Source organism: Ziziphus jujuba, chromosome 9 (genome assembly GCF_031755915.1).
Source record: "Ziziphus jujuba cultivar Dongzao chromosome 9, ASM3175591v1".
In the NCBI taxonomy this organism is placed as follows: domain Eukaryota; kingdom Viridiplantae; phylum Streptophyta; class Magnoliopsida; order Rosales; family Rhamnaceae; genus Ziziphus; species Ziziphus jujuba.
The window spans coordinates 4778911-4801765 of NC_083387.1; the positions used below are offsets into that span (position 1 = coordinate 4778911).

Genomic DNA, 22855 nt, shown 5'->3' on the forward strand with positions numbered 1-22855 from the left:
AAATATAAATGGTATAATGAATTACTTTCCTTTTAACAAATATTTAAATTTTGAAACAATATATAAGTCCTATTAGTGAGTCGGGTTACACATAGCAAGATTTCAAAGAGAAGCCATTCTGAATAATCACCAACTCCAAAGTAGTTTTCCATTAAATATTGTTAGCTGTTCGAACTAATTACATTTGTTTTTAATTTAATAAATCATGATCAAAATTCCATACTGGAACCTTTTACTTTAAAAAAAAAAAAAAAAACAAACTTTGAAAAGAAAGACCAATCCTATAATCATACACATAAAACGTGGAAAAACGTATAAAAAACAGTTAATAATTAGTGGCAAATCCACAAATACAATCACGGCACTGCCACTATATTAATCTGCCATTGCCTCAAAATTACGTGTTGGGCTTTCGGTGTTTCATGGTATCATCTCTAAGAAAGGTATGCTCCACCACCTTATCAAGTCATTGAGAGATCAATTACCAAAAATAAAAATAATAATAATAATAATAAAGTCACAAGGAGATCCACGGTATATGATCATAATGATTAAAATATGGAAAAAAATAAAAATAAAAATAAAAAAGGGATCCATTTTTCTCTTAGTTTTGTTGGTGGTCCAGAATCTAGATAATGAGCATGTAAAATAGAGCATCAACCTGTGAAGACTTTCAATAACATCCCATAAATCATCTGTCAGATCAAACGTAATTAAAGCTATCTTTCACTTTGCTCATATACATTTCCTAATTCAATGTATTCAAATTTTTCTTATTATTTTTCTCTTTCTCTTACGTCGTCAATCTTAATTAATTAAACAATATTTTAAGTATGATGAAATACGCAGACGTAGGGTATACCATTACCTCATCTCCTACATGTGCACACTTTTTTTTTTTTTTTTTTTTTGGGGGGGGGGGGTTTCAATATGAAGCACATAAGTGCCTAAATCCCGAAGCTTATACAATTTTATCCCATTCCAATGATTTTAACATGTTGGTAAACAACCACTATAGTTCACCACCAAATATTGCATGCTGGCTGAGAATCTAGTATTTGGATTCTCTCCGGTTAAAGTGGCCCACAATCACCAGGCATTTTGGATTTGGTAGATTCAAAATAGAGAGTAGCTAACTAAAAAAGCAGGACCACCACTAGTAAAATAACAGAGATTGTGATAGAAATAGTATTTAAAGGATGGAAACCGCAACCACTTGATCACTCGGTGATTTGGACCTTCCATTTTACTAATACTTTCTTCTCTCATATAAATTGAAATTCTTAATTAAAATATTAACTAATTATTAGAACTAAATTGCTATTATATGCAACACGTGAAGTCATATGTTTTTTTTTAAAAATAAATCCCATGTCCCAAAATTTCGAATCAATAAAAAAAAATACGATAAATGGAATCTAGCACAAGCTTCAAGGACTACATCATAAGCTAACCTTCTTGATAAATTACATTATAACCTGATTACATCATAATCTAACCTGTTAAATAGATAGTTCAACATTTTATGCATTAGGAAAGGCTTATACATCCAAGTGTCCTGAAGTTTTTTTGGTTAACCATACTCAATCCTCCATTGTTAGAAACTAATATCGTGTCCCCTAAAATGGTTGTTTAGTTTTGCTTAAATAATATATATGTAACATAAAGAACAATAGGGAGATTTATAAAGATGCCCAGTGCATTATAGCCCAATATGTAAGCTCACTGTCTTCTTAAAGATACCCAAGTCCTTGGCTACATCTTCTTGACTCTGTTTTTTTCAAGTCCCTTTTGCATACGCAACATCGTTATTTTGGATGACATGTTGACTGATTATACAAATAAACATAAGCCAGAGCTCAACCACCATCAGCCTGATGATGATGATGATGATACAAAATGACACGTCAAAACCATCTGTCATACAAGCAACGCAAGCCAAATGATGTCACTGTTTAATAATTATATGCACACAAGTTGTTCATATAGATTCCAATATCATCTGAATTTATACAATATTATTTCCTACTCTGTTTAATAATTTTATGCACACAAGTAGCTTAAATCTAACTATGTAAGATCGGTTATTACCCAAAAAAAAAAAAAAAACTATGTAAGATCGGTGATGAAATTATGCAGACGTAATTGTATGACCTCATAACCGAAAATCTTCTTTAATGAACTACCAAACACCTAAATACAAGGAAAAAAGAGAGAATCCAATTAATTAATTATGGAAGGCTTATAGATGCATGACGCCAATAGCATTTTCATCCTGAGTTTGGAAGTAGAATTGTATTTAAGAAGAAGAATGAAAAGCTCAAAAAGTTGACTCCACACAAAAAGCCATCATCACACTGTCCACATTAAAAGGTTCTTTCGGCAAATTGAGAAAAGAATTTTTCATCTTTCTTCTTCCATTGGATTTCACTGTCAATGTTGGCATATCTGCAAAGTAGGTGAAAATCTCTCATCAACAACATAAATAGCAGAGTCAGTTTCCAAAGCTTTTTCGGTGCGAGTAGACAGACAATGGATGAAAGACGAAAAGAGGAAGTGAAAGAGCAAGAACAAAAGAATGTTCGATACAGAGGAGTAAGAAGGAGGCCATGGGGAAAATACGCTGCAGAAATCAGAGACTCCAGGAGAAATGGTGTTCGGGTTTGGCTGGGAACTTTCAACACCGCGGAAGAGGCAGCGAGAGCATATGATCGAGCTGCTTTTGCTATGAGAGGTCCATTGGCAATTCTCAATTTCCCTGATGAACATTGTTTGACAACTGGAGACTCTGCTTCTGGAGCTTCTTCATCTTCGTCGTCTACGAATGTTGAAAAAAATAGAGAAGATCAGGGGAAGCATGTCCTTGAGCTCGAGTATTTAGATGATAAATTGTTAGAAGAACTTCTTGATTGTGATAACCAAGACAAAAAATATTAAAACCTACTTTTTTTTTTCTTTTTTTTTTTTTTAAACACCTTCGAACTTTTGCTAGTACTCTGTGATTCCTAATCCAAATTAAATCCTTTTAAAAATAAATGGATTGGTTCATTCTTCTGTGACAAGGTTTGAACTTTGAATCCTTAGTTCTACTTCCTTTTAATTTTGCAAGAGAGATTAAAACTTTGTTTATTAGAATTTCTACTCAAATCTTGTATGGTGATGTAACAAAGAGTAAGCCTCTGCAACTCTGATGTCACATAAATTTCTCATACTTTGGAGCCTTTTTAGGTCTTCATATTTTCTTTATGTGTGTGTGTATATATATATGTATATATAAATTTGTAATATGGGTGTTTTTTTTGTTATTACTTTTAATTGTTATTATTATTATTATTATTATTATTATTTTTGGGGGGAATTCTGGGATTTTGTCTGTTTGAATGATTAAAGATGAAGGGGTCTACTAGGGAGTTGCCAACTCAGTTTATAAAAAGGGCGATTATAGATGTGTTATACAAGTATATTTTATTACAGCGTCAATGAAGATTTTAAATTAATTTAACGAGTCAAAACAAAAAAATAAATAAATAAATAAATTTAACGACCAAACAAACAGCAATTTCAAGAGTTTCATTGGTCAACAAGTTGATTGACTTCTTCTTACAAATTTGGAAAATTGGAATATCCATTGAATATGTTTTGTGTTGGCATGTATCATTTCCCTTTTTCTTTATAATAAAATATTAATCAAAATTAAGATTTTGTACTCAATTCTCTCTCCGTTACTTTTTTGGGTCAACAACAATATTTTAAGATAAAACAATTTTTTTTTTAAAATAAAGTCATAAAAGCGATTCATCTCGGTCAAACGTTGAACCATAAAAAGATAGAAGAAAAGTAACTAGCTAAAAAAAGTTAAGCTTCAAAGTGGAATACTCAGAGAACAAGATCAAGAAGAACTTCAAAGTGAAATACTCAAATATGTGATTCATCTTGATCAAACATAGAATCATAAAAGGATAGAAGAAAAGTGACTGGCCAAAAAAAGTTAAGCTTCAAAGTGGAATAATCAAAGAACAAGAACCAAGAAGAACTTCAAAGTGCTGCAATTTTACATAAAATAACAAAAATTAGAGAAAGAATTAAAATGAAACAAATTAGTGAAGAACTCTTAATTAAAAATTATTGGGTGTTGTTTCCCTGTCCATTCTCTTCTATACCAAGGAGCTCTTCCAACAACTTGTCGTCCAAATACTCAAACTCTATAACTTCACGTTCTTGCCTTGTACCCAAACCATTTTCAATTTCAATGACAGCACCAGGAAGGGAAGAAGAAGAAGCTGGCAAGGAGTTGGAGTTCTGATACCGGAATTCATTGGGAAAGTTGAGAATGGCTGAATGGCCACGGAAAGCGAAAGCGGCTCTGTCATAAGCCCTTGCAGCCTCTTCTGCTGTATTAAATGTTCCAAGCCAAAGGCGAGCCCCATTTCTTGAAGGGTCTCGAATCTCTGCAGCAAATTTACCCCATGGCCGTCTTCGAATCCCCCTGTACCGAGCTTCCCGGTCTCTTCCCTCTTGCTCATTCATCCCCTGTCTCTTCCCCTCCATGTATTCTTCTTTGGATTTCGATTTGATTGGATTTCAAACTTGGCGGTAATCTATAATGGCACATGAAGATGTGGTATATATAGTATAGGCATGAAATGCTCTTATGGAGTCTTTAATTTAATTATAGACGTTCTTTCCAGGAAAGTTGTTCAAAATAGCCTTAAAAATTCAATTTCAATTTCTTCATAGTTTAATATAAATTGCCCATGCTAATTTGTATAAAATGCCAAAAAAAAAAAAAACAAAAAAACTGTGCATGTTATATATGACGTATACATAGCTCAGCTCCACGCCATTTTTGAATTCGTCGCAACTAATATATTGAGAAATTTTTTTATGCATCAAAAAGTTTTAGAAACATGTCGAAATTGGCAATTATGTTAATCCTGATCAGGCGTGACAAAATCCTGAATACAATTGAAAATTGATTTGAGGGTACTCAAGCTTCTCCCTTTTTGAAATCTGCTTTCGAAAAAGAAAATTTATTTTTTATTCTTTTTTTTTTTCTCCCTTGAAAATTTAAATAAATAAAGTTACCCTTAATTAGAAATTAAAACTCTAAAAAAATCATATCCATTTATATAATGGTATGGAGTTAAGGTTAATGAATAGTAGACGATAAATTATCAGGTTCACAAAGCTTCTTTTTTTCTTTTCTCTTTTTTAATAACAAACCATAAAAAGTGAAGCATTTTCTCATATCAAATTTTAAAAATAATGAGTTTTTCTTTTTCTTATGGATATAAATAATGAAATTGAGATGTCATTGATTGCATCATACATCGTATATTAAAATATACATATACTTTCCGCCAAAGTGGCAATATATTATGTGTTTAAGAAACCATCTAGATTCCCTATCCCACTTCCATTGACGATCACAATCTCCCTATTGATGAAAAGAGGAATATGAAAATTTCTATAAGAACTGAATTAATAATGACAAACACAAATAAGAGATACTAAAATGGTTAGCACTTGCACATATCAATAGCATTTGGGACATGCTTTTCTGCCTACTTTTTTCTTTTTTAAGCAGCATGCTTTTTTGTGCTACCTTATCTACAATTATGAGTTACAAATCATATGAGCAAGTGAGATTTTTTTTATTATTATTATTATTTTGAGAAAGAATCCAATTTTAGCCCAAAATTGCAATATATTGGGTTTTCTAACCCCAAAAATAAATAAATAAGTACCCTTTGAGAGTGCTACTTTTCTGTAGGATACCAAATTTTATTACATGCTGACCTTGCCTTTAGTACACGCTGATCTTGTGTCATCAGCAAGTAAGCCCAAACAAATGCGCAAAGGGTCTCAATTTATTTATTTTTTTTAAATGAATTGCTCATATATATTACTGATCACCAAAAAGGAAAAATTGAAGCGTTGGGATTTAATAATATATATATATATATATATATATATATAATTTTGATGCCACGAAATATTTTGATTTTATAAAATTAAAATAAATAAATTATTTTTATTTTTATTTTTATTTTTATTTTTTTTAGAATAATTATTATTTATATAATCAGGATAATGAATTAGACGGACATAATTTGTGTGACCGCATTACCATCCCTCTTCGGTAATCCTAAATTAGCAAGCACATAACGACCTATAATGAAGTAGCTCTCATCCAATTTGCATTAATTTTTTCTGCGAATTTAAAATAATTTATGAGCAAAATCTTATCTAATATCAATATGCATGACGCCACTAGCATTTCCTGCTGACTTTGGAAAAAGAACTGTACTTGATAAGAAACATAAAAAAACTCAACGAGAAATAATAAATGAATAAATAAGTAAAAAAATTCCACAATCCTAAAGCCACCTCCAAAATCTGTCCACATCAAAAGGTTCTTTAGCACGTTGAAATTTTTCTAACCCCATTGAATATCGATACTTGTATGTCAACCTCCACTCCATATATAATCTGCAAAAGAATGTTTAAAATTCTCAGCATATATAAACAGCCAAGTGACTTCCAAACTTCAACCATCCAAGTGAAAACCATGGAGCACAACCGCAAGGAAGAAGAACAGAAGGATGTTAGATACAGAGGAGTGAGGAAGCGACCATGGGGAAAATTTGCTTCAGAAATTCGAGACTCTGCTCGACATGGGACTCGGGTATGGCTTGGTACTTTTAACACCGCCGAAGAGGCTGCAAGAGCATATGATCGAGCTGCTTTTGCTATGAGGGGTCAATTGGCCATTCTCAACTTCCCTCATGAACATGGCTTGCCTGGATTTTCTTCTTCTGGGTCTTCTTCTTCTTCTTCTTCTTCTTCTTCATCGTCTAGAAGTGTGGAAAAAAACAGAGCAGAACAGGGGAACCAGGTCTTTGTGTTTGAGTACTTGGATGACAAATTGTTAGAAGAACTTCTTGATTTTGATAACCAAAGCAAGAGAGATTGAAGCTTTTGGGGATGTTAAATAAATTTTGCACTTTCAATGTTCCTTCTTCTTCTGTAACGTAGCTTGAATCCTTAATTTTCTGTTCTTTTTTTTTTTTTTTTTGGCGAGAGAAGAGAGAGAGAGAGAGAGAGAGAGAAACTTGGTGTATTAGATTTCTTACTGAAATCCAGTTTAGTGAATAAGCGACCCTTCGGAGCCAGTGAATTGGTACATCAGTGTCAAGCATAGTTTGAATTGTTAAATATAATTTATGTATTGATCTTCTGGGTTTTAACTAATATTCATATTTTAACAAAGTTTTTTGGGGAATTATGGTTGTTGGGATGATTAAAAAAAATGTAGGTTCAATTGAATACTAGGTGAAAGTTGCCTAGTCAATTTACCCAAAAGGCAATTATATAGTTAAACAAACTGTTTTCGTTTTACTATGTACTAGTTGATAACAATTTAATAAGTTTGTGTGTCCGGTTGACTTCTTCGGCTTGCGGGTCTGGGAAATCCATTGAATATGATATGGCGTATACCATTTCAATAATTGAATTTCTTTTTCGACATGATATATAATATTATATATATATATATATATATATATTCTTTTTTTAATTGAAAAGTTGATGTGATATATAAGCCAATTATGATGTAGTATTTTGCTTCATATGTTCACTGCTTTTTGGGCAGAGCCATTCTAACATGCATATTGATTAATAGTGTTTCTCCTTAATCAATACATAAAACAAAAAGCTGATTGTACCACTCAAGGAACATCATTGGCTGCTGGGATAGCTTAACAAATTTTGCATGTGTATGATATACCCAATTTTATATCATTCATGAACTTGAACCAAACCCTTACATTTTAAGGAAAAAGCCCAAAACAAATGAAAAACGAAAAAATGAAAAATATTGCATTTGAATCCATCTAGCAAAGTCATTTTCCAAAATGAATTTGATGAGGAAACTTAAGCCACCCAAAAAAAAAAAAAAAAAAAAAAAAAGAGAGAAAAAAAATAAAACCCAAAGTAGTCATGTTAGTTTCCAGTATCACTTGGAACTCTTCTCCTGCATATCCTCTTGTGTGTCAAGAAGCTCCTCCAACAACTTATCATCCAAATACTCAAACTCTATAACTTCAACTTCTTGCGCTCTAGACATACCACCTTTACCAACACCACCGGAAACCGAAGAAGATTCCGCCGGCGAAGAGCTCGTATTCCCGTATTGGTATTCATTTGGGAAGTTAAGAATGGCTAAATGGCCCCTGAAAGCAAAAGCAGCTCTGTCATATGCCCTTGCAGCCTCCTCTGCTGTATCAAATGTTCCAAGCCAAAGTCGAGCTCCATTTCTCGAAGGGTCACGAATCTCCGCTGCAAATTTACCCCACGGCCGTCTTCGAATCCCCCGGTACCGAGCTTCTTTTCCCTTCTGCTCGTTCCCAGGTCTTTTGGGCTCCATGTTTTGCAATTTTGAGTTTTGAGATGTGAAGGAAAAAGGAATTAAATTAAATTCTAGGATTTTTATTTATGGCAATACCTATACGTTTGATTTTCAAAGTTGGTGGCGAACATTTTAAGCAATATCATATATAGTAGTTGGTCCACTGAAAGTTGGTCGTTGCTAAGAAACTTCATGAAACCAAGAACATAAATCTCATTTTTTCTTCCATTAATTAATTATAACCCATTTGAATGCTTTTGAACAAAAAGGGGAGGCATAAAATTTTGTGATTGACCATGTTACATAAAGTACTAAATTCTGTGGATGTGCATGCATAGGATTTAGGAACTTGGAGAAATTTTGAATAATATGTAGTCATGCGTTCCACGCCATTTGTTCTTCATCGGCGTTCACCTGCCCGCCCGCCACTATGTTACCCTATCCAATTTGCTATATTCTTGCTTTTCTTCCGAATATGCTACATTAATTTTTATCACACCACTGTTTTAACAGGATGAGACAGAATCTTGTTAAGAAAAAATTTAATCTTTTTCAACATAATAGAAGCTTCTTACTTCTTTTGTATTTAATAGACAAGGGTTTGTTTTTTCATTTTTTTATTTTTAAGGGAAAAAAGACAAAACACATGGGATTTTTTTAAATAAATAAAAAAATCTTCCCAATTTAGATCATTTATATTAGAAGCAAGCAGCTTGTTATTGAGAATTCCGGTAATATGGAATGTAGAGTAAAGAAAATATGAAAGTGACCAAAAAAAAAACAAAAAAAAAAAAGGCAAGTAAAATTGTATGTTATGATTTGGATTATTCCCAAAGGCCAAAGTGATGCGATGATTCAAGGGTTGTTCACGAAGACAGAGGAGACTTGACCAAAACGGCTTTCAATTCAATGTGTGATTCATGGAGTGCTTGTTTCGAATGTCATATCAATTTCAATGGTTAAATATGTTGCAAACATAATATGTGAATATATGTAAATATATGTGCACAACTTAATACAAAATAAATAAAATTAAATAAAAATAATTAAAACATTATAGAACATGTAGGTCTTTGAAATTGATCTGCTTTCTAGAAAAGTTGACTGAAGCCTGTGTAATACCACAGTGTCCTTAAGACGTTTTACGTCTACCGGTGTAGGAGTTTTATAGCGAACCTCTCTCAGGATATAACGGCTGCAAAAGCTTTCAGATTCAGCACTTCTAAAGCTTTTCTTTTCAAACTATCTGAGTACCTTCCCTTTACCACTGTTTTTTGTTCTCTCTTGTTCACCTCCAAAAAAAAAAAAAATCTTTTTTTTCTGTAAAAAAATTGTAGAAACGTTATCAAAAAAAGTGTAAGTAACCAACTCTAGATAACAAAGAGTTGTAAAGCCTTCAAATTTTCAACTTTCCACGTTCAAAAATCTTTTTATTTTATTCAAAAATAATATTTTTTCAAAACAGAATTAAACAAAAGTTCAAAATCTTTTGAGACCCAAATCATTGACATATACATGAACCCAAATTCTAACAAAATATTTCCACGCTTTTATTTTCTTCTTTTCCAATGAACATAATTAAATGTACCAAGTGATCTTATAAATGCACAGGCAATTTCAAAGATGTTTCTGTTAATAACTATTAGAGAATTATTTGCAATAATAATAATAATTAGAGAGTTTTATTGTTTTCCAATTATGAATTTGTCATCCTGGTTTATTAATTTGTCAGGGGGGGCATTTGGCCACCGTATTCCACCAGGATGAAAACAACAAGGATTAATATTTTCAACGTTTAGGATAAGGGTTGAGACGTGGAAATTAATTAGAAGTAACACATAACGTAAATGTTAAAGATAGTAAACATTTTTTAAGATAAAAATAATTATTTTAATTTTCTTTTAGCAATATTATTGCTTAAATCAGATGACAAAACACCCTCCAATAGACGACGAGTCGTTCCTTCTGTTGACACCCAATTACCCATACCGCATACCATTCGATTAAACTATTTGAGGCCCAGGCCCAGAACCAACTGCACTCCAAACCCAAGCCCGCAATGATCCATAATATCTGGGCCCTTATTAAGCACTGTGGGGATTGGTTGGACCATTTCAGTTCAAACCAATTTCTCTTTTTGGAAACATTGAAAACATCAAACCAATTTCTCTTTCTTTTTTTTTTTTTTTTTTGTCTAAAAATGAAAATCAAACAGTTTTTACTTGATCAAATAATAATAATAAAGATGACAAATAGATGTACCCTTTTGGAACTCTATTAAAAACCTTTAAGACAAAAAAAAGTAAAGGTGGGCGAGAAGATGAATTAGGGGGAAAAAAAATTAAAAAGCCATAAAATGCCACTGTATCCCATAAAATAAACGATGAATATTTTTTTTAATCTAATAAATAAATAATGCATTTAAAATGTCATACATTGCATCATTAATTCATCATACACTTGTAATAATCCAATTTCAACAATAATTAATTTGTTATTTTATTTTATTTTTTTGGGGCCTTTCAGAAACCTGTGAGAAATAGATGTTTAGAATCCATGGTCGCTTTTGACTGCCCATCCATGTGCCCTCCATTGACTAGTAGCCCACAATAGACAAAAAGAATCCCTCTCTTCTATATTAAAGTTCATATAATAATATTATATATAATTTAATATAATATACTTCTGAGGTTTTGTAAATTAATTCGACGCCTGAATCATTTTTTTTTTTTTTTAAATCAATATTCCATACCTGAAGTGTACATGGTAAAGCTGGATTAAAAGTAAATAAGGAAAGCATATCTAAGAATAATTAAGAGCGTGGCAATTAATTAAAGGTCAAATTAATTAACAATCTAAATAAACATGATTTCAATTTTAAAATAATAATCTTACTGTGAGAGAGTACAATGTATTCAGCCTGAGTTGCTTTATGCATGAAAAAAACAGAAATTAACGTGAATTTTGCCATCTTGATAGATTAATCCCCACCAAAAAGGGTATAATAATATAATAATACTTAGATCAATGATGTGAATATCAATATCATATATACATCAATGAAAAAACAATTTAAGTCAAAACTGGAGTTTTTGTTTTCCTGCATCGAAAATTGACTTTCTTATATATAAAAATTCTGGTCTAGTACAGCCACTTTTGACTATAGTTTGAACATGGAAAGACTTCTTTTATTTTATTATTATTTTTTTTTTTAACATTGAATATGGCCCGAAACCTTTCAACTCAAAACTAAACAAGATATTTTCAGCAAAATAATAATAATAATAAATAAAAATATAAAATAAACAAGATATGAAATTCCTAATTAATTGAACAATGTACTCGGCTTCAATTTCGTTGAAAAGATATTAATGGGCTTGGTACAAATCAGGACTGTATAAACAGTACATTACACGTATTCATAAACATATTCCATATTTTTTTTTAACTAAATAATAATTTATTTTTATTGTTTTGGGAAAGAACTAAATGATTATTTGAATTAGATAATGCTACATCCATCAAAATATTCTTACCCTCTATTTTCTTTTAAAGCTAGCTTCGGGACATGAAAAAACATATAATAAAGTGATTCCAAAAAAGAAAAAAAAAAAGAAAAAAGAAGCGATTGAAATGCACTAAATTGATGGGCAGCATATCACATTGTTATATTGCAAGTTGCTTCTCTGTGACCCCATTTTATTCTATTTATTTTTATTTTCCCATTGGCGCTTCATCGAAAGTTGGAAAAATATGCTAAATGCTAACAATCGGAATTAAATTTTTATGTATATAGATCTTAATTAATTTTAAAATATATAACTAATTAAATTAATTCTTACCCCGTATGCAACAACCTTCAGACCCCTAATCAAGATTACAAATATGTTGATCGAGATGAAGAAAAAAAGGGTCAAATTAATTGCCATATATTTGTTAGTCTTAATTATTATTTCTTCGTATAATTATTTCAAATATGAATCCTTAAAATGATATGTACAATCAAAATCTCTCACTGCCAAGATTAATAAATATATGTATATATTTAGATTATAAAAAGCAGACAAAAATAAAGAAATAAAAGGACATATATATATATATATATATATACACTAGCAAATGTTAGTCTACGGGATGGCGGCTGCAGATAGAAAAATAAAAAAATAAAAAATAAAAATAAAAGGCAGCTGGTTTATCTCTCCCCTCTCTATATTACACGTCATATGTACTAAACGAGGAATCAGCTGGTGCTTATAATAATTTTGGAAAGGATAAATTATATAATAGAAACTAAAAAAAACAAAATTCTTTTTTTGATTAAAAAAAAAAAACAAAAACGAAAAAAAAAAATTGCTAAAACTTTATCTTTCTTAATTGACAATGTGCTTCTTCGTACACATATATATATATATATATATATATAAAATAAAAAATCTTTTGGCCATAATTTTAACAAGAAAATCATGAAACTTTTATTTTTTATTTTTTGTTTTTTTATTTTATATTATGTTGAATACTGTTTTTTAACAACACTAGTCTAATTATAATTAATCGACTAATATTATTTAATTAATAAATTATTTATATTTATAATTAAAAGATTATGAATCGAAAACATAAAAATAAAGAAGAAATTATTATAATGATAATGTAAAACATCACAAAGCGTGACAAAATTATTTAAGGAAAAAAAAAAAAAACAGTATCACAATTAATGGAAACACGTATATGCCTGACCACAATTCGTTTAATTTCAAAAGGAATATTTTTGTTTAATTAATTCTATTATTAAATTTATAAACTAATTGGGCATGTAATGATAAACTTGTTCGTCAGCTTACATTTTTCTGATTCTATAAAATATTAATACTAAAGATCTAGCAATTAAAAACAGATAATAGATTCATGCACTTGGCCACTTATTGATATATCACACGAGGCCAAACTATAACGATCAATTTGGCATATATATGGAGCTAAATTTAATATTATATTATATATAATTTGGTTAATCCTGAGAAAAAAGATTGAGACACAACTTGAACACGATTTATGTGTGCTAAATTTTTTGACGTGATTAAAGGCATATATAAGTGGTCATAAACCTAACCTAATTCAAAATGTACCCCTTTTGTTCAAAGAACAGTATTATCATATTTTTATTCTACAAAGAAATTAAATCAAATACAAAAAAAAAATAAATAAATAAAAAAAAATAACAACAGAAAGATCATATAATCAATGAAAGGCCAAACCCATATCCCGAATTATAAATATTAGATTAAAATAAAAAATAAAAACACACATGTTTTTTATTTTATTTTTTATATTAGGTCATAAAAACATCATAGCTTTATTGATGTTCCAACGAGAGGTATAGAGGTTCATGCACCCTGCCCAAAAGTTCTCATGTTCCATGGTCCCATGCCCAGAAACGTAGTGATTAAACCACTCACATATATTCACTAATCAAATTGCAAGTTGCTTCACCACTGAGGCTGAGGCCACCTTTTTGGCCAGAAGCTGTTTGACAAATCGCCTCGCTTATGTAAATTAAATAATGAGGCGGCCTTATTTTATTGTATTTTTGTTTCTCTTTAATGTCTTGTGTAGCATATAACATAGTATTATGTCCCAATTTTAGAACCATTTAATTTATATGTACAAATTAAAGCAATATATATTTAATTTTATGCAAGTTGCATTTATGGCCTTCTTCATGAATACATATTTATTACATTTGTATTTGGGTTAATAAATAAATGTAAATAAAATATTACATCATTGATAAATAGTATTTACTTTTTAGACTTTAATCTATTTTAATTTAATTAATAGTAAGTTTGAAGATGTAGTAGATGTGAGATTGAAAGTTAGCTAGAGTGGATTAGTATATAGTTTCCAAAGGATAAGATCATCGATTAGTCTGTGCGGATCCAAAACGACATGAAAGTTGAGAATAAAAAAGTTAAAAACCTGGGTAGTGACCAAGTTCCATGAATCTTTGTGTTTCCTTTAAGACCAATGCAAAGCTCGTAAAAATAGTCAATTTTCAATTGACCGAGTCATGCCCACCCTCAATACTCCCCAAACTGATTTTTTACTCTATTCTATGGTTGATTTTATTTATTTATTTTGAATAATCAGGGATGGCGATAATCCTTTCATCAAAAAAAAAAAAAAAAAAAAGATGAGGATATTCCTACTCTTATTCAAAGATCCTATACAAAGATTTTTTTCACTGTAGGTACGGCTATGGATCACATGTCGGCATTCAACTATTCATATAGAGAACATTTTTTAGTTCTAATTATTTTCAAAACTTTTGTAAATGTACCACATTTATTTAAACATATATACTCTCCTCAATTTTTTGTATGAAGAATATAAACACAAAATCTATTTGATTAAGGATATTCCCCAATTTTATATATTACTACAGATATACCGTGAAAGCAAATTCAATATATATTTATACATAAAAATGTGCTTCACACACATATGGTGAAATAATTTTTTTAATACAAAAAGACATATATTAAAGGTGCAAGATGGTAATTAATGTTAGGCAATTATCAACCTCAAATTGTGTTACCATACGTAGAAAGAAAATGACATTTAATATATATTAACAAATATAGTTTTAAAACTTTGTAATTTCTCGGGGGAAAAATGACTGGGGAGGGATGAAGAAGACAGACGGATATAAAGCCTAAAAGGAGACGACTAAGCGGTCGTTTTCTGATTGTATATTATGGTCCAGATACAAGCCCTCTATGCTCAATTTTTGAAATTCATTCAAGAAAATCCCAAGAACTTTTACATGAAAATGGTTGAATCATAAAAAGCATATATACATTGTTTCCCCAAATGAAATGGACTGTAGCTAGAGAAGTAACAATATTATTACGTCATTCAGACAAGCACATTAATATTTATGGTTCAATTAATCATTGAAGCTTTATATTCAGTTCACCATAAACTAGAAACCAAATGGAAACAGTGGAGTATGAAATTGATGTTCCTTTTTGGATACATGTTGGATTTTGCGGCTAAAACATGCCAACAAGGATTTCTCAAAACTTACGACATTTTGGAGGAAGAAAATGTTTGGGGAAAACTTAAAAAAGTGTTCGTGAACGTTCATGATCGATCTGATTTGAAGTGTTATTCAAATCTTCTAGTTTTTGCGCATGTGGTACCTTGTGATAGAGATACTAAAAAAGTTAAAAGGTCCTTTTTTCACTCTAGAAATTGACCCAATTAATTGTTTCACCTAATTAACCAGCAAGCAAATTAAGGTTCACAAATCACCCTCCATAAATATTGCGAAGGACAAGTGGCAAAAAGATAGACAAGTTACATCAGCAAATGACGTCACTACCTCACCAATTTATATGTACAATTTGGGTCCATTCCTCGCCGCCTTGCCTTGTTATTGTGGACGCACGTGCTTAATTAACGTGGTCGTTTCTTCTTTTGATTTGACCCAATTTGTAATTTACTTTTTTTGGTTTTTTTGAGGTAAAGATACAAAAACATCCCTCCTTGCTAGGTAATATCTTACCTCTTTAATTCCTTTTATATTCTTTAATCTCTGTCATATTTTATATCACCCTTCAATTTTCTGATGGGTATGTAAAGGCTTGGCTATTCAAACTTTTGTCAAGACCAAAAACCGTTGCCACATTATAAAAAAAAAAAGGAAAAGAAAACACCACCCCACCCACCCTGAGAGACAATCTCAATAAATATCCTCATTAGCTTAAAACTGCTTTATGTAGAAATGTTCCACTTCCACCAAACCCAAACCTTGAATTTTTCCAATATGGAAACTTCCTTCCTCCAATTCCCAACCTCAAAAATATTTTCCCCAGAATCTTCCTTCGGTTCGCCGGAATCGTTCGATTGGGATGAACTTCTTTCCGACCACACCATTTACAGTACTTCTTTTCCCTTCAACACAAACGCAGCCGATCATGTGGGAGTGAAAGAAACATCGGTGGAAACCAATTCCTCCGTTGAAATCAAAGAAGAGGAGGTAACTTCGAGTGTTGCAAAGGAAGAGCGAGTATGCGAGAAGGAAAAATCTTACAGAGGAGTTAGGAAGAGGCCTTGGGGAAAATATGCGGCGGAGATAAGGGATTCGACGAGACATGGTATCCGTGTTTGGCTCGGAACTTTCGATACCGCGGAGGCGGCTGCCCTTGCTTATGACCAAGCTGCATTCTCGATGAGGGGATCGTTGGCCGTGCTTAATTTTCCGGTGGAGACTGTCCGGCAATCGCTACAAGAGATGAAGTATCAATGGGAAGAAGGGTGTTCTCCGGTGATGACACTCAAGAAAAAGCACTCCATGAGAAGGAAGAGAATAAGCAGGAAGAGTAAAGTGAAAAAGGAAGAAGTAGTGGTTTTGGAGGATTTGGGAGCTGCTTATTTGGAAGAACTTTTGAGCTTGAGTTCGTGTGAAAGTGGTAGTTCATCGTAAATTAACAAGCTATCATTTTTTATTTTTTATTTTACTTTCCATAATCATCTTCTTCTCGTCTCCCAAGTTGAATTCACAAATTCAATTTATTTTTCATTCAGGTTTCTTCATTTTTTTCTTTTTTTGTTTCATGAAAAAAAAAAACTTTGTATTTATCTTTGTATGAAATCTTAGTAGAGATTTGGAGGGCGTCATGTCGGTTTAAAATCTAGCCCTAGAATATTTAAATTAATGTCGTATATAAGTATCTTTTGTAAAGATGAAAAAGATGGAAATGTAAAACTTTTTGCAGCATAGCCCATCGGCCTCAATCATTGCAGTGTAAAATATTACAAATGTAGACTACATTATTTCCTTTTAGATTTTAGTTCATAAGAAAGAGGCAACTTGAATTATTAAATATATGGATCTATTTCTTTTAGCAAATAATATATATATATATATATATATGGATCTATTTCAAGCAATATATACATATATGCATCTATATATAGCCCCTAGTTTTCGTAGCTAGCTACCATTTCTCCACTCATGATTCCAGCATTTCCGGTAAAATAAGATAATCTCTCTACATATATGTATTTATGCGATCTTACAGATCAAATAATTGTGGATATATATTACCCACCAAGTGGTGATCGATTTTTCCTATCATAGCAAATCCATTTATGTATATATAGAAAGAGCTTTGATCTAAGTGATCTTTCTAGCTCATACTATAGTACATGATATTGATGTAACACAATATTAAATTGTGGCAAAAAAGAAAATGTAAAAAAATTTAATTTTTTTAAAGTGAAAATCCGCTATTATTTACACACTATGTGATAACTTTATGGATTTGCTTTTAATGTTAAAACATAAAAATAAAAATAAATGATGTGTGTAATAACTTTATAGACTTGCTTTTAATGTTAAAACATAAAAATAAAAATAAATGATGTGTGTAATAACTTTATAGACTTGCTTTTAATATTAAAACATAAAAATAAAAATGATGTAAATTAATATTGTCATTTATTTTTCATCAATCTTATCCTTAGATAATCATATGTTTGTTTTTCTTGTAAACTTATTTTTGATTTTTTTTTTTAAACTTCAAATATATTTGAATACATGTTTAAATTGAATATATTTATTTTTTTAAATTTTTTGGTGATAAAATAGTATCTTATCTAATGGATTGACAATCAATGGTTGAGATTCAAAAATCCACTCAATTGACAATCAATAATTGAAATTCAAAGTCAAGAATAAATGGGCATGGAAAAAAGTTTAACCAACATTTGGTTGAACTTGATAGTTCACTAAATCATAACTGATATATATAATCAAAATTCAAGTAAAATTGACTTTAGTTTAATAAAGTAAGGTCCATTTTTTATAACTATTGAATCGCATCAAAGTTAGGTTTAATTTAAAAAATAATCAAATATAGATTTAGTGACATATTAAAATTTTATTTAGAAAAAATGAACTTTGTTGAAACCAATGATTAATAAATATAATTTTAAATCACAGTTCTTGATACAATCCAAAAGCTAAAAAATGAGAATATCATGTTAGTCCTCAGTTTAAAAATCTTATTTGATTCTGATTATATATGTGTATATATATATGTGATGCATAAAATTCATTAGTATAGTTCATATTTATCCTACCGAATTTTATGTGTGTATATATATAAAAGAATATTTTATTAGGCAATATTGGATAGTCTATATAGCCTACAGCTGCCTAATTACATATAATTCAAAGCGAAATATCATAAAAATTTTATGTAATTATATGTAATTAGGCGTCATTGGAAAACATAAAAAATATGATGTCTTCCAATATAATATAATTATATATATATATCTATATATGAAATATATATATATATATATATATATTTCAATGGAAAATAATATAGTTGTCTCGAGGAACAACTTATACAGTGATCATATTAGTTTTTACTACCCATGGAGTTCCAATATTAGAATAGCTTGTATTAAAAGTTCTTAAAATCTTAACTAATATCTGTATATAAAAAATAATATTTTATTTCTTTTCACTATTTAAAATTATTATTCCACAATCCACATCTAGAAGCCTTTCTTAAACTATGATAGTCTCCCTGCCTTCCTATGTATACGCTAGTCTCCCCACATGCAGCCGACAATTTGGTCATGACAGAAACACAGGCTAATATATGAATTAAAATTGAGAATATATGGATTAAAATTGAGTATAATGAGTTATGATTAAGATTATATCAACTCATTAAATAAATATTATTAATGTTAAATAAATTACTCTAAATTGAGCCTATTAATTAATTTAATAAAAACTATAAGAGAATTACATACATTGTCAACTAGTTTATTATGAGTGAATTCTAGTCCTAGATTATATAGAGCTTGTGTTTCTGTCATGACCATATTGCTATCAAGACCAAGTACCAAGGTACGTACTTGAATTATTATAATCAAATTATTTTAATATATTTACCAAATTTGAATGTAAATTAATTATAATCATGAACTCATCTTTACATTCATGTTAAACTACAAATTACACAAATTGATAAACAAGTTGATTGCAAAATGACCTCTCATAGTGTCATTTTTAATTATTTTGTGCTTCAGGCCGTAATCCCAATCAATTCAATTCAAAGGGAGAAATGTAGCAAGCGACAAGCACTGCTTCATTAGTTTTTTTTTTTTTTTTTTTGGTAAATAGCACCGCTTCATTAGTTACTAGAATCTTTAGTATAAGCATTCTATTTTGATGGTAATTTTGTTTACTTTTCTATTTGAAAATTTACCAAAAAAAGATAATTAGATTTTAAATTTTTATTTTTAAAAAATCCAAGACCAGTTGCACAAAATCTAAGCATTTTTTTTTTTACTTTTTAATTTGAAAAAATATTTCCTACTGGTCGTCCTTATATATTGTCGATTCCTTACCCAAAAATTGGTTACGTTGTTATCACTCTAATTTGGGGATCTACACAATGAGCTATACAATATGAATATAAATATTACATATATCACACATATATTATATATAGATAATGGTGTTTAATTTCAGGATTAATATTAAAAAAAAATTTCAGTTTTTAAATCACATTAAAAGTTGAAATTTACAAATATATTTATTAATCACTAGTAATATTCAAATTTTCTTTTTCAATTTTTAAATCATATTAAGTATTGAAATTTAAAAATATATTTATTAATCACCAGATCTTGACATGTTTATTTATTCTAAATAGAATTTTAACATATCATTAAATCTATATTTTATTCTTTTTTAATTTTAAATCATAGTTTTGATGTAATACAATGGCTAATGAAGAAAGATTTGATATAAAAAACATTTAGTCGTCCTAATGCGAGTTTGACTTTATATATATATATATATATATAGTCAAGCTCTAATAAAGTCAGAACTAACATCTTTCTTTTTCAATTTTTAAATCGTCTAAAACTGAGATTTAAAATTACATTTATGAATCATCGCGTACCGATAAATTTATTTTTCCTAAATAAGGTTTTAATATATTATTAAATCCATATTTGACCAGTTCTTAAGTTTTAAATCATAATTTTTAATATGATCCAATGATTATTACGGATGAATTTTAGTTTTATAAAATAAAATAGAGGTGTATATATATATATTTGTATTCATTGTACACGCTTATTCTATCTAATGTAGGGGTGGGCATGGATTGGATTGGTTCGGTTTTGGACCGAAATACAACCCAATCCATACATATCGATTTTTCTAATTTACAATCCAAGCCAAACCATTAAAGCATTAAATCCAAACCAAACCAAACCATTTATGATCGGTTTGGTTTGGATTGGTTAATTGGTTTGAAACTTACTAATTTATAAATATATAATACAAATATAAAATTTTTCAAATATAAAATGTAAATAATAAATTATAATTATTCAAACATAAAATACAATTAGAATAATACAACATAGTCTATAATGGAAAATAAAAAAGAAAATGTACCAAACGATACACATCATGCACTTATTAAATAGCAAACATTAATGTTATCATCTTACTCCTATAAAATCAAATTAAAATTGTTAGAATAAATAATGTAAAATAATACATTCGTTAAAATTCATTTACTCAATAATCAATGCATAATTTTTTTTTAACCTTAAAATTTTGGTAAATCATAAGTCAATCAATGTTGATAGGTTCACTAATTTTAATTGATTCTGTAAGCTCTACAAAGATCAAAACGATAAAATTAGCAATAAATTATATTTAAACATTTATATTTATATATAACAATTGGATACAACATATGTAGATATATATATATATATATGATGGGGATATTAAAAAAAAATATATATATATATATATATTATGGTGATGGTGATGGACTGGTGGTGGGTGGCAACAAATGTAAATGTTTAGTTTAGGATTACAATTTATAATTTAATTTGGGATTTGGGATATGAAGATGTAAAAGGGAAAAAAAAAAAATATATATATATATATATATTAAAAATTAATATATAAAAATAGAAAAAAAATATAAAAATTAAAATATAAAAATGAAAAAAATATACTAAAATTAATATATAAAAATGAAAAAAATATAAAATATATAATTTTTTAGTTATATAATATATTATTTAGATTAGATTGGATTGAATTGGATTTATATTTCCAATCTATAACCAATCCAATCCATACAATTTATAATATTTTGAATCCAATCCAATCCAATTAATGTAAAAATTCAATCCAAACCGTTAAAAATGAATTGGATTGGACAGGTTGGATTGGATTTTGCCCACTCTAATATAATGGAATGGAGTCAACGAAAGGAACCATTTATTTATTTTTAGATTTTTTTTTTCCGTTTTTGTCTTTTTCATGTATTAACAACGATTAAGATGGCTCTACGGGACAGGCTAACCCCTTTTGTAAGACAGACAATCATGATTTCAAAACAAGTGAGAGCACATGTGAACATGTACCCAGCATAGTTATGATTAAACTGTTCAAGAACAGATCCATAGATACATAAACATATACTATCGTGTTTCCCCCAGTTCACTTATAAATTTCAATTCCGTTTTCAAACTTTTAATTGTCAGCCAAATCCTCCCTTTGAGTACTTTGGTTATTTAAAGGTTTGAAGACAAAAACATTAGTATTATATATATATATATAGATATAGCGATATAGCTTCTTAATAATCCAAATTAAGATGGGTTTCTCTTTCTTTCCATACCCAAATTTCGAAACACAAACAGAGTTATCTCATAGTTTGACAAGATCATCAGCAACAGCTTTCTCTTGGGAATATGATATTGAGTTTCCTTATAGCCAAGATTTAATTTCATTTGATACTACCATTGACATTATTGGTGATGATTCCAAAAATAGGCATCCTTCGGATGACAACAGTATAGCGCAAGAAATAGCAAGAGAAATGATATCATCAGAAACCATTTCCTCATCAAATGTTCACGAAAGGAAACGAGAAGGAAGAGGATCGAGCAAGAACGAGAGATCGTCATATATAGGGGTTCGGAGGCGGCCATGGGGGAAGTATGCGGCGGAGATAAGAGATTCAACAAGGAACGGCATGCGGATTTGGCTTGGAACATTTGATAGTGCTGAGGCTGCAGCTCTTGCTTATGATCAAGCTGCATTCACTATGAGAGGCCCTACGGCTGTCCTAAATTTCGATGTCCAAAGGGTCCGAAACTCGCTCAGAGAGATGAACTATGGCTGCAAGGCTGGGTGTTCTCCAGCAATCTCACTCAAGGAGAGGCATTACCTGCAGAGAAAGTTGTCCAAATCTCGGAAAGTTAAGGCACAAAAGTTAGAATCCGCGACGACCACAAAGACGAATATGTTGGTGTTAGAGGACTTGGGAGCTGAATATTTGGAGGAACTTTTAGGTTCTTGTATGTGAACTA

The 22855-nt window shown here is 30.0% G+C and overlaps 6 protein-coding genes across 6 annotated transcripts; 4 read left to right on the forward strand and 2 right to left on the reverse strand.

The window, feature by feature from the left end:
• The first annotated feature begins 2532 nt into the window (after window positions 1-2532).
• On the forward strand, window positions 2533-2937 carry LOC107425826 (ethylene-responsive transcription factor ERF098-like). The gene has a single exon (XM_016035874.3). The coding sequence runs from the start codon at window positions 2533-2535 to the stop codon at window positions 2935-2937; it is 405 nt and encodes a 134-aa protein (XP_015891360.1).
• Window positions 2938-3907: 970 nt separating this feature from the next.
• On the reverse strand, window positions 3908-4649 carry LOC107425913 (ethylene-responsive transcription factor ERF098). The gene has a single exon (XM_016035968.4). The coding sequence runs from the start codon at window positions 4546-4548 to the stop codon at window positions 4123-4125; it is 426 nt and encodes a 141-aa protein (XP_015891454.1). The 5' UTR covers window positions 4549-4649; the 3' UTR covers window positions 3908-4122.
• Window positions 4650-6409: 1760 nt separating this feature from the next.
• LOC107405538 (ethylene-responsive transcription factor ERF096-like) lies at window positions 6410-7101 on the forward strand. Its single transcript, XM_016012604.4, has one exon. It carries the CDS (start codon window positions 6467-6469, stop codon window positions 6974-6976), a length of 510 nt encoding a protein of 169 aa, XP_015868090.3. The 5' UTR covers window positions 6410-6466; the 3' UTR covers window positions 6977-7101.
• A 527-nt stretch (window positions 7102-7628) lies between these two features.
• On the reverse strand, window positions 7629-8574 carry LOC107405537 (ethylene-responsive transcription factor ERF098-like). Its single transcript, XM_025069109.3, has one exon. The coding sequence runs from the start codon at window positions 8426-8428 to the stop codon at window positions 8018-8020; it is 411 nt and encodes a 136-aa protein (XP_024924877.2). The 5' UTR covers window positions 8429-8574; the 3' UTR covers window positions 7629-8017.
• A 7511-nt stretch (window positions 8575-16085) lies between these two features.
• On the forward strand, window positions 16086-17120 carry LOC107425903 (ethylene-response factor C3). Its single transcript, XM_016035957.4, has one exon. The coding sequence runs from the start codon at window positions 16197-16199 to the stop codon at window positions 16896-16898; it is 702 nt and encodes a 233-aa protein (XP_015891443.2). The 5' UTR covers window positions 16086-16196; the 3' UTR covers window positions 16899-17120.
• Window positions 17121-22012: 4892 nt separating this feature from the next.
• Window positions 22013-22855, forward strand: LOC107405532 (ethylene-response factor C3). The gene has a single exon (XM_016012599.3). The coding sequence runs from the start codon at window positions 22138-22140 to the stop codon at window positions 22849-22851; it is 714 nt and encodes a 237-aa protein (XP_015868085.3). The 5' UTR covers window positions 22013-22137; the 3' UTR covers window positions 22852-22855.